Genomic DNA, 12,024 nt, shown 5'->3' with positions numbered 1-12,024 from the left:
CCACTGATATTTTGTGATTGCTGCTGTGCATTCTGTGCAGCATTACCATTTTGTGCATCTAGATCAATCATCACATTTACTGGTTTATACCAGCTGCTCATCTTATAAAAAACAACATCTCTGCTCACTGTGAACTTACGTGTAGAAGGGTTATAGCATCTATACCCTTTCTGCTGCAGAGAATAACCAATAAAGACACACTTCTCAGATTTTGGATCCAACTTGTACCTCAACTCATCTGGCACATGGACATAGGCAATGCAACCAAAAATCTTCAAATGAGAAATATCTGGTTTCCTACCAGTATACATCTCCTCTGGCGTCATGCCATGTATTGCTGCAGTGGGAGTCCTGTTCATTATATAGACTGCTGTAGCAACTGCTTCAGCCCAATAATAATCTGGTAGATCTTTTTCATTTCGCATAGCCCGAGATACCTCTCCAATATGCCTGTTTTTTCTTTCTACAATTCCATTTTGCTGTGGGGTATGACTGCATGAATATTGCTGCTTTATACCATGCTCCTGCAAGAACCTTGCAAACTCATTTGAGAGGTACTCTCCCCCTCCATCTGACCTTAGGCATTTTATTTGCAGGCCTATTTCTTTTTCAACCATAGCTTTGAAAGCTTTGAAGTGCCCAAACACGTCACTTTTCTTTTTCATAAAATACACCCACAGTTTTCTGCTAAAGTCATTAATAAATGTGACAAAATAGTGACAGCCTCCAATAGATGCAGCTTTTGTAGTCCACACATCAGAGTGGATTAATTCCAATGGCTTTTTACTCTCTTGAACATGCCTAGGAAAAGGTTTCCTTGCCTGTTTCCCAAATTGACAGGCTTCACAAACCTTGTGCATTTCTGCAACCTTGAATTTTGGCAATCCTGCAACAATATTTTGGGCTTGCATTGATTTAAGTCGCTGTATATTAACATGACCAATGCGTTTGTGCCAGATATCAATATCTGCAACTACACCGGTCCCATGTGCAAACATTGCTGCACTCAATTCAGGCATGTCTGCATCCAACGTAAACATCCTGCCCTTCTTCTTTCCTTTTGCTATCAAGCGACCGTTATTTTTCATATTTTCAACAAAGCATCCATAAGGATTAAATCTAACCTGCAAGCCCTGCTCAACCATTTGATCAACAGAAACCAGGTTCTTGGTGATGTTCGGGACATGAAATACATCAGACAAGTATTTCTTTTTCCCATCCTACATAGACAAAGGAATTTTTCCAATCTGCACAATAGGATGTGCAATATCATCACCAGTCTCCATAAATCCTAGTTTTTCCATTTTTCTTGCATCCTGCATCCATTCAGCGTGACCTGTCATGTGGTTTGACGCACCCGAGTCAACATACCACACATCATTGCTTTCTTCTGCACTTGTTATAGAATTTGTCATATGCTGCACCATAAACAAATGCTCATTTCTATCATCACCCTTTCTAGTAGAGGATGCATAACTGCCTTGCTGTAATTTTCCATTCATAATGTCATTCTGCTTTTTATAGCAGTCCTTAGCCATATGACCATTTTGCCACAATAGTAGCATTCAATATTGCTGTTTGCATTTTGGCCTCTCTGCCATCCACCACGGCCTCTTTGGCTCCCCCTGCCTCTAGAGTTACCACGTCCTCCTGCACAGGACTGGTTTTCTTGCGTTTGCTGCATATTCTGATTTCCACCATAGCCTGCAGATCGGCCTCCTCTACCTCTGCCTCTACCTCTGCCAGCATTTGAGTAGAAGATAGTTTCTTTTGAAGTTCCTGTTGAAGAAGATGCACCCCCATTTCTTTGCTCTTCAGAAATTAGAAGAGCAATCAACTCCTCAAAATCAGGAAATTTTTCATGAACGGCAATGGATGTCCGGAACTGTGCATAATCCTTTCCTAGACCATTCAAGGTCACAGAGACCAAATCGTCATCATCCACTGCCGACCCAATGGAAGCAAGTGCATCTGCAATTTTCTTCACTTTCATGTGGTAGTCATTTATGCTCAAATTTTCTCTCTGCACATTGTGCAACTCCTGTTTGAGTTGCATTTTCCTGGCTTGTGTATTTGTGCTGTACATTTTTGCCAAAGTATCCCATGCTTCCTTTGGCGTACTTGCATCTTGAATATGCACAATCATGGAGTCCGAAATACTGATAGACAGCCAGTACATAACTTTCCTGGCTCTCTCATGCCATCCTTTGAATGCCTACATTTCCTGTTGACTGGGAACATTAGGAAGAACAGGTTCTTCTTCATTTCCTGTAATGAATTCCTAATAGCCTTTTCCCATCAAGAAATTTGTCATTCTAAACTTCCATGCCTAGAATTTGTTCTTGTCAAGCTTTTCAGTGACAATCTGTGAAAGAGAATCAGATGCCATTACAGAACACTGCAAAATATTTTGTCACTGCAAAAAACACAGCTTTTGCCTCACACGGGTAGATCTGCAAAGCTGACGAAAGTGGTATTTCACCACACAGTCACTTCCTAGTGACGATTTTGCATCAACAGGCAACATGCATGAATCTGCAACTCCCAATATCTCTGCACACAGGCATACGATGCAATTTCTGCGGCACCTTTCCACCGGACTAACCGCGCAGTGGTCGACAGCAAAAAACAGGGCCTTTTTCTGAGTGCCTGCGAAGAACTTCCGCCTTCAAAACGGGCCCCGAAATGGCCTCAAATTAGAAAAATAAAGTCACTGAGGGCTTCGCCCAATCCCGTAGCATATACTGCACTCTCGCCACACCGCGAAGGGCGTCTCAATCTGAAATAGTGCACTCCTGCACTTCTGGCTGTGCTACCTGTAGAGATTTGCTCCCAAACTCGAAATAGGAAAGCAACACTGGTCCTCTTACCAGGACACCATGAACTTGGCTTGCTTTCTTGAGCTCCTTACCACGAACAAGGCTCTGATACCATGTGAAGATTGTGGGAGAGAGGGAAGGAGTCTCACTTGAGGCTTTCTCACAATCACAATGGGGGAATACACACAAAGGTGGAGGCTGAAAACAGTTTTCCTCTTCTTAATTGTGAAAGCCAAAAAGAACTCTAGTACAAAGAAATAGAAGAACCCTATATGTGGGTCTCAAACCAAACTCAACTAACTAAGGTGGCATACTAAGTGAGCCACAAACTAGAGTAGATAAGGATAGCTGTCATCCAGCTATTATTCGTGGGCGGTGTACCAACCGCATCTCCAGCTAACAAGTCGGTGACATAAATCCACAACAGTCACCCTGGCATATCGCGAGTGGAGCTCGATATCTCAACAAATATATCCATATTGAAGAAATATTTCATGGTGGTAAAGGAGCCACTGTGTATGACCCTTGGAACAATATATTTGTAGATCTACAACAACTTCAAAGAAGAATGGTCGAGTTTTATGGAATAACATTTGAGGAGTGCAAACTTGGCATTTTGAAATTTGTTATCAAACTGGATGAATGTGAGGTTGTAAAGGAAAAGAAAATGAAAAGGGTTACTATTACATTGATGAATGGAGCACTTGATACATCATTGACTGAAGTGAGTTCGAAGTATTTTAGTGTGCAGTCGGAGAAACACATATGGTGGTTAGGCTTAGGTATGATCATTTTTTGTTTCGTACTTGATTTTGGTCATTGTTTTCAAATCTATTATAGTAAGACTTTTGTTTTCTATAATCGGGCAGATGAAGACAGAAGACCATGATACACTAGATTGGGTGTTTCACCACACGAAAATACCAAGAATAATAAAAAGACAAGTGCAAGGTGAGAATCTCCATGTTGCAGGAAAAGGTGATTTTCAAGTAGAGTGGCACATGGCTGGGGATCTTAGAACACTTAAGTGCATGTATAACATTAGTAAAGGAGGCAACTCAAAGTCTCCTTGTCTTTACTTCAAAGAATCAGCTCAAGTAATGGATTCCAAATGGTGGAAGAGAGCACCTAATAGAGATAAAGTTGACCCTGACTTCAAGGCCATTCTGGACATTCCACTATGTAATATTCACATCTGCACATTGCATGGTCTACATCGAATTATTGAGAAATTGGTATTTTTGTATATTGGATTTGCTTGGAAACTCTGTCCCAAAAAAAATAGAAAGGATAGCTCTTCAAGCATTGGAAAAACTGTTATCTGATATGGGTCTGCATGGAGGAGATGTTCAAATCACAAAGGATTTTAAAAAGTCTACAAAATGCAAGGAGGTACCAATCAAGCCCTCTATTGGTGGTGTTAAGGTAGGAAGATTCTTGTCTCGAACTACACTTTCTAGTGTGCAATTTAAATTGAATTTATATTGATCAGGCAGGCTGTCAAATCTTCTATTCACATGGTACCTCAGCCTATCAATGGAGACAATATGATTGATATGCACAAAAACCTTTTCACCTTCCACAATTCTTCCTGCCTCTGTCAGTTGTTTGAAGGTATCCCAATGGTCTGAAAGAAAATCTTTGTGATGCTCCAACACAAAGCTCATAGTGAACTTTATGTTGAAAATACTGTGGTATATGTGGAAGTTCCTCTGAGCCTTGCATTTGTGAAGAAACTAAAATAGGAGCAAATCTGGAGATTTGTCCTCTTCTGGTTCCTTTTGTTTTGAGATGGAAGACTCAGCATTCTACTCCAGTCTCTTTCTTGTTCCTGTTCCAAAATTTATATACATTGAATTCTATATGCTGACATATGCAATCAGGGAATGCATAGGATATCACCAAATAATTCCCTTCATGAGCTCTCATGACTCACTTGGTAATTGCTGTGGTCTAATTATAGCAGCACAAAAGTCTAGCTTCCTCTTGAAAGGAGGGGCCTGAGAGTCAACTTTTCCAAAGCAAAAACATTTCTCATCATCAAGGAAGAATTCCACAGGGCCAAAGATAGCAAAACAATGAGGAAGAAGTGAAAACCAAAAGAGACACAAGAATTTGCAGGAAAATGCGATGTAGGACCATTTGGAAAATGTCAAGCACTCTCCTCACATTTTGTTGCAAATTTTCTAGTTCTATTGATATCCATGTCAAATCAAATGCTAGGATCATCTCACAGATTCCCAGATAGTATGAGTTGATATGCAAGAGAAAGGCTGGAGCTGAGTGAAGCTTTTCATGAGGAATATGTCGAGAACAAGAATTTGCAGCAAAATATGATATTTGCTATCTAGAGATGGATAAAGCACTCTCCTCGCATTTTGTTGCAAACTTCTAGGTTCTATTCATATCCATCTCCAATCAAATTCTAGGGTGATCTACCAGATTCTTGGATAGTATAAATTGAATATGTAATAAGAAGGGTGGAGCTGAGTGAAGATATTTGGACATCAAGAATTCTATGGATGGAAGAAATATATGTCAAAAAACACTGAAAAGTATCTAGAATTCTGACCTTTCTTTTCCTTTTCCATGCTGTTGGAGTTGCACTGGTGAATCTCCTACTCTTTCCCAAACTTGAACTGCAGCCTTGGTAACCTAGAGATCTAGCAGTGGTAGTAGTCTTCAGGCGTTGCAGTCTAGATGGAGTGCACTGGGTAGGAAGGGATCAGAGAGGGAAGGAAAAGGATGATGGGAGGGTGCTGGCAGGGATGAAAGATTGGGAGGTAGGGGAGGGAAGAGTGTTTGTGGAACTGACTATGAAATCATGAATGGCACAAGTTCCAAGGCAAAAAGTGTCCCTTTCACATGTGCCAAGTTTCAAATTCCAAGAGATCTGGGTCCCACCCACACGTGTGAAAAAACAACTCCATTCCACACGTGTGGGATTTAGTAGCTGCCTTGTTTGTATTTTGCACTAATCTTTTCCCTCCTGTTTAATCTCTCCTATGTCGGCCCTCCTGTCTCAACTCTCTTGCCTCCCTACCTCCGTACTATGCACCATCAGCACCCTGACCAGTAGCACAGGTTCATCCCCAGCACAGGGTACTCATCAGCAACATAGCACACCCACATATAGCTTCCAGGTCTATAGGACTCTTTATATCCTGATCTTCTTGTTTAATAGTATAACACACATGGCTGTAGGATGTGATGTACCTTGGATATTAGGATAAAGATTATAGGCATTCCTAAGGTTTTTCCACTATAACCACAAACAGGAAGACTTGAATTAGGCTAGTTGAGTGAGAGATTGATCATCTCTATAGATTTAGCAATGTTTGCAGATCTTAATGTGTGACAATTGCATTTAAGGATAAAACTTTATCTATGGGTTTCTCCTTCAGTCTGTGCACTCTTCTTGCCTTTCATAGACTCAATCCATCCTGCATGAACTTGCAAACACATTGAAATGATTGAAGGCATGTTCCAGCATGTTGCCTCATGAATTTGTAGGAAAATGTGAGGAGAAGGCTTTAGGAATTTCAAATAGCCAAAATCGTGTTTTGTTGCAAATATTGAACTGTTGCTTCATCCACCTTTTGTGTCTTTCTAAGTTGTCCATGGCTAGAATCTCCTTGCATAAACTCAATCCATATTGTATTTTGTTGTAAGGATAGAGAAATCACTGTAGGAATGCACCAACATGTCAATCCAGGTATTTGTAGGAAAACGCGATTTCGAGCTGTTAGGCATTTTAAACTGTCCATATCGCATTTTATTGCAAATTTGTATATGTTGCTTTAGCCACCCCTATCCATGGCTATACTCTCCTTGCATAGACTCAATCCATATTGTATTTAGTTGTAAAGACAGAGAAATCACTGTAGAAATGTACTAGCATGTCAATTCAGGTATTTGCTTCATCCACCCCTGTCGTTGTGGATTTCTGTCTTTCTCCAGTAAAATCCTAGAATGATCTACTAGATTCTTAGACAGTGAGAGTTGGGTATGTAGCAAGAAGGGGGGAGTTGAGTAAAAATATTCATAGGAATTTGTCTAAGAAGGGTGATTAGAGATTATTGTTGCAAATATCTGGGATGTTCTATGAGATTATTGGATAGCAGGACTAGGACATGTGACAAGAAATGCTGGAGCTTAGTGGAAAATGGGGTATGGGATGTGGTGGATGGAAATTACCCAGATATCTGAATATCAAGAAGTTTATGGATGGAAGAAATATATATAAAAAAACATTGAAAATAATCTAGAGCTCTGACCTGCTCTCTCCAAACTTGAGCTGCAGCCTTAGTAACCTAGAGCTCTGGCAGTGGTAGTAGTCTTCAAGCAGGTTGTTGTCTGGATGAAGTGTGGTGGGTAGGAAGGGATCCGAGAGGGAAGGAAAAGGATGATGGGAGGGTGCGGGTAAGGATGAAAGATTGGGAGGCAGGGGAGGGAAGAGTCGTTATGGAACTGATTATGAAATCATGAATGGCACAAGTTCCAAGGCAAAAAGTGTCCCTTTTACATGTGCCAAGTTTCAAGCTCAAGAGATCTGGGTCCCATCCACACGTGTGAAAAGATGACTCCATTCCACACGTGTGGGATTTAGTAGCTGCCTTGTTTGTATTTTGCACTAATCTTTTCCCTCGTATTTAATCTATCCTGTATCGGTCCTCTAGTCTCAGCACTCTTGCCTCCCTACCTCCCTACTCTGCAACATCAGCATCCTGACTAGCAGCATAGGTTCATCCCCAACACAGGGTACTCATCAGTAGCACAGCACACCCACAGATAGCTTCTAGGTTAGTATTTATGGGTTCTTCCTTCAGTCTCTGCAATCTTCTTGCCTTCCATAGACACAATCCATCCTGCATGGACATGCAAACACATTGAAATGATTGAAGGCATGTTCTAGCATACTGCCTCATGAATTTGTAAGAAAATGCGAGGAGAAGGCTTTAGGAATTTCAAACTTCCGAAATCTTATTTTGTTGCAAATATTGAACTGTTGCTTCATCCACCCCTGTCATTGTGGTTTTGTGTCATGGCTGTACTCTCCATACATAGACTCAATCCATATTTTATTTAGTTGTAAAGATAGAGAAATCACTATAGGAATGCATATCTTCAAGTGTGATAATTGCATGTGAGGGTAAAATTGTACTTATGGGTTCTTCCTTCAGTCTATGCACACTTCTTGCCTTCCATAGACTCAATCCATCTTGCATGGACATGCAAACACCTTGAAATGATTGAAGGCATATTCGAGCATGCTGCCTCATGAATTTGCAAGAAAATGTGAGGAGAAGGCTTTAGGAATTTCAAACAGCCGAAATCGCATTTTGTTGCAAATATTAAACTGTTGCTTCATCCACCCCTCTCATTCTGGTTTTGTGACTTTCATAGTTGTCCATGGCTGTACTCTCCTTGCATAGACTCAATTCATATTGTATTTAGTTGTAAAGATAGAGAAATCACTGTAGGAATGCACCAGCATGTCACTTCAGGTATTTGCAGGAAAGCATGATTTCGAGCTGTTAGGAATTTCAAACTGTCCATATCGCTTTTTATTACAAAATTGTTAATGTTGCTTCATCCACCCCTGTCATTGTCTTTTTGTGTCATCCATGGTCTCGATGGCTGTAATCTCTTTCCATTGCTTTGTATGCAGTTTGTTAGAGTGATGGCAAGAACCAAGTCAACTGTAAGGAAAGCTAGCAAAGGGCCAGGGCTTGCAGCAACAGCAGCTGGGGCAGGTAGCTGGGGCAGGTACCAAGAAATTTAGTGTGCCTCCAAAGGGAAGAGGTGCACATGGCAGGAAGGGTAAGCCAATGAGCCTACTCCGGCAAAAGGACAAGAGATTGAAACATGGTGCAAGTGTGCTAAGGGCAATCAGGAAGCAACAAAAAGCTTTAGGCTTTGCAATCCCCAAGGCACCTCTTCAAAGACCGGTGAAAGACATATGTGATAGTTGGCACCTTGGGTTTAGGTGGAACAAGACTGCCATTTTTTCCTTACAAGAAATGGCAGAGGATTACTTGGAAAAATATTTTGAAGATGCAATGTTGGTAGCATCCCATGATGACAGGGTGACTCTGATGGCCAAAGACTTCAACACTTTGTCCAGAGTGAGATGGAGGTATGACAAGCTTGTTCATCCTGTGGAATGGCAGGACATAAAGATGAGAGACATATTATTAATTCCACCTACAAGGAAGTCAAAGGTAGATGAGGTTAAGGTTGTTGAAGGAACCCACTCAAAGAAGACCAGAGGGAAGGATGCTTATGAGGAGTCACTGAAGTAGCAAATAAAAGAATCAAAATCTATTATAGATGTGGAGACTAGAAAGAGGGAGCTGTAGATACAAAGAAGGTTGCAGGAGCTGGGCCCTAATATAGTTGTCCATATTGAGGATGAAACTTCAGTGAATGATTTTGACTTGAAAAGACCCATGCTTGGCAGCATTGGCTCATAAGAATGAGTATTGCTCAGATACTATCATTATTGCAATTCTCTAGTAAGTGTCTATTATTTTACATTTGTTTACAAAACAATCCTCCTTGTACCTCCTTTATACCCTAACCTAATTATTTTTTGGTCCCATGCAGCATGATGAGGAGCTGGCTTCACCACTCTGTACAGCATACAAGTCATATTATTGATCCTGCCATTTCTTCCAAGTTAAGAGATGCAAAGGAAACTCCCATCGGTATTTCCAAGTGGTTCAGTCACTGCAATTTTGAAGTTCTCGATGTTTTGCTACTTCCATACCATAACAGGTATGTGGGTGACTGCTTCTTTTGGGATTCTTCTTTAAGATTGAGCACTCTTGTAGCCTTTGATTTCTTAATGCTTTTTTCCTTACGCAGTTACCACTGGAGTTTTGTTTCTATTGACATCCAACAGAAGCAATTCTTTATATTCAACTCTCTTAAAAACACACACAAAGAGATGAAATTGTAAGTGGTGTGTGTGCTTTTTTTAACTTCAAACTTCATTCTTTTGATTTCATACTAACTAAATTATATGTATTGCAGTTGTATTAGAAGGCTTCTAGATGCATTGGATCACTGTCGTCCTAATGTCTCTCTATTGGATTCAATCGAGCCAGTAAATCCAGAGGTAAAAAGTCATTCCCTCTAATAATATCTATTTCATGCTATGCCTTTGAACTTATTGAATAATTTTGTTTTGTTCAGATGTTAATAGTTTCTAACATATCTTTCCAACTGTACAGACACCACAACAAGATGATTCAAGTAGCTACGGATGGAGAGTGTTGATCAGTGCCAAATATCTACTTTCAAGCTATTTTGAGATAGGACAGCCAGACCTTGTAAGAAAAAATAATTTTCATTTAGCTTCAAGATAATTGATAGTGGTACAAAGTGTTCTAAATCATCATATGCCATTGTAGATGAGAGAAGATAGCTTCAGCTCAAACTATGTATATAATTTCAGAGCTAATACAATTTGGAAGTTTTCGAGCTATGCCTCCCCCAAACATATTGTACTAGCTATTGTCGAGTTGAGTGAGAGCTCTAAAGACCGAGAAGGTGTCATACACCTTGATGACACAAATGAAGCTGATGTAGTGCCACAGGAATAAGGACCTAGTGCTGATGAGGAGAAGCCATAGGAACAAGGACCTACTGCTGATGTTGTTGAGGAGAAGATGGAGTAGCAGCAAACAGATGCTCTAGGGGTAGTAGAGGAGACAATGGACCAGAACCAAGATACTGTATAGGACAGGATGGAGCAGTAGAAAACAGATCATCCCAAATAAAGGCTTAAACAAACAGATAAGGTTTCATACATGCTTTCATTAGAGTGAGTCTCTCCTCCTCTTGGAGCAAAAATTTAAAAAGTAAAGTTTCATACATGCTTTCATTAGAGTGAGTCTCTCCTCCTCTTGGAGGAAAAATTTTAAAGTTATGAGATTTACACATCCCAAATAAAAATAAAGGTTTAAATAATCATAGAAGTATAAAGATAGCATGCTTTCATTAGACTCAGTCTCTTCTCCTCTTGGAGGAAAATATAAAAAAGTTATGAGATTTACACATCCCAATTAAAGGATTGAACAAGCATACGAGTATAAAGATAAGGTTTTATACATGCTGCAATGTCGTCATATTTTCAGGTTGTTTCCCAATGGTAGCAATTAGACACTAAATACTCTCAGTCCAAAATGCTAGCAGATCGGCTTCTGTATATGATTCCATTTTGACTGGTAACTCCAAATCAAAAATCTCTCTAAGAAACAACATGCAGTTGTAGGCAACTCTCCACCCACAGCTGTGCCCATCTTTTTGCTCCACTGATAGATGTCTTTTAAATTCTACTTGGTCTTGTTGCTCTGTGGTTGTTCTGATAGCAGATACTAGCCGTATGCAGCACTATCCATCATGACATATTAAATATATTAATATGTCATGATCATAAGATACAAAATAAGAAAGTAAAAAAAATATTAAGAGAATAATTACCTTGGGGAGTTGGCATGATAACCTTCCATTGAATTCACAAACCACAAACGGTTGAGTTCAAGGTCCCAGGTGATCAGACTCCAATGTGAACTACACAACCAGAATAAAAATGATTATTGTTTTACACAAACTTGCCAAAGAAATAGTAAAAATAAGGTTAGAGTTGATACTTACACCTCATGATAAGGCATAAAGATGACTCGCACCCCATATAAATTCAAAGGGCTTAACCAGGTACAAACATCTTCTATAGTCTTTTAAGGAGAGCTAAGAATAGAAGAAAGGAGAGCATCGAGCATGTAGACATGATGCTGCACTGCACTAGGAAGCTGAGAAATAACTACACTGCACCAAGAAATAAACAAACGTTAGCTCATAGAATTGATTTGCATTCTGCACTAGGAAACTGATATATAACTACACTGTAAACAAATAAACAAATGCTAGCTCATTGAAGTAGCAATAAATAAACAAATGTTACCTAAGAATGGCCAGGATAACATTGTCATTAACCTCTTTTAAAGGATTGGAGAGGATTGAAACCTCCTCTCTACCAAAGCTCAAATACTGAGGTTCTCATTTCAAAATGATCCTAACTTCAAATGAGCTCTCCATTTTATCCAATGCAGCTAAATTTGTAGAATGGGTCTCTGTCATAGCTTGTATTCTATGTTTGCAGTTATTCTAATTTTCCATGGTGTCTTTAAAGCTCTTG

The 12,024-nt window shown here is 39.8% G+C and overlaps 1 protein-coding gene across 1 annotated transcript; it reads left to right on the top strand.

Moving 5' to 3' along the window:
- The first annotated feature begins 9,429 nt into the window (after nucleotides 1–9,429).
- On the top strand, nucleotides 9,430–10,429 carry LOC147879738 (uncharacterized). The gene is made up of 5 exons (XM_087371593.1): nucleotides 9,430–9,599; nucleotides 9,690–9,779; nucleotides 9,858–9,942; nucleotides 10,058–10,079; nucleotides 10,338–10,429. Exons 1-5 carry the CDS (start codon nucleotides 9,430–9,432, stop codon nucleotides 10,427–10,429), a joined length of 459 nt encoding a protein of 152 aa, XP_087227719.1.
- Nucleotides 10,430–12,024: the final 1,595 nt, after the last annotated feature.

The sequence above is a fragment of the Dipteris shenzhenensis genome, chromosome 33 (genome assembly GCF_047967505.1).
Source record: "Dipteris shenzhenensis isolate YYH24624 ecotype China chromosome 33, Dip_SZ_1.0, whole genome shotgun sequence".
Classification (NCBI taxonomy): domain Eukaryota; kingdom Viridiplantae; phylum Streptophyta; class Polypodiopsida; order Gleicheniales; family Dipteridaceae; genus Dipteris; species Dipteris shenzhenensis.
Note: the sequence above shows the minus strand (reverse complement) of the source record. Positions and strands in the feature narration are given on the sequence as shown.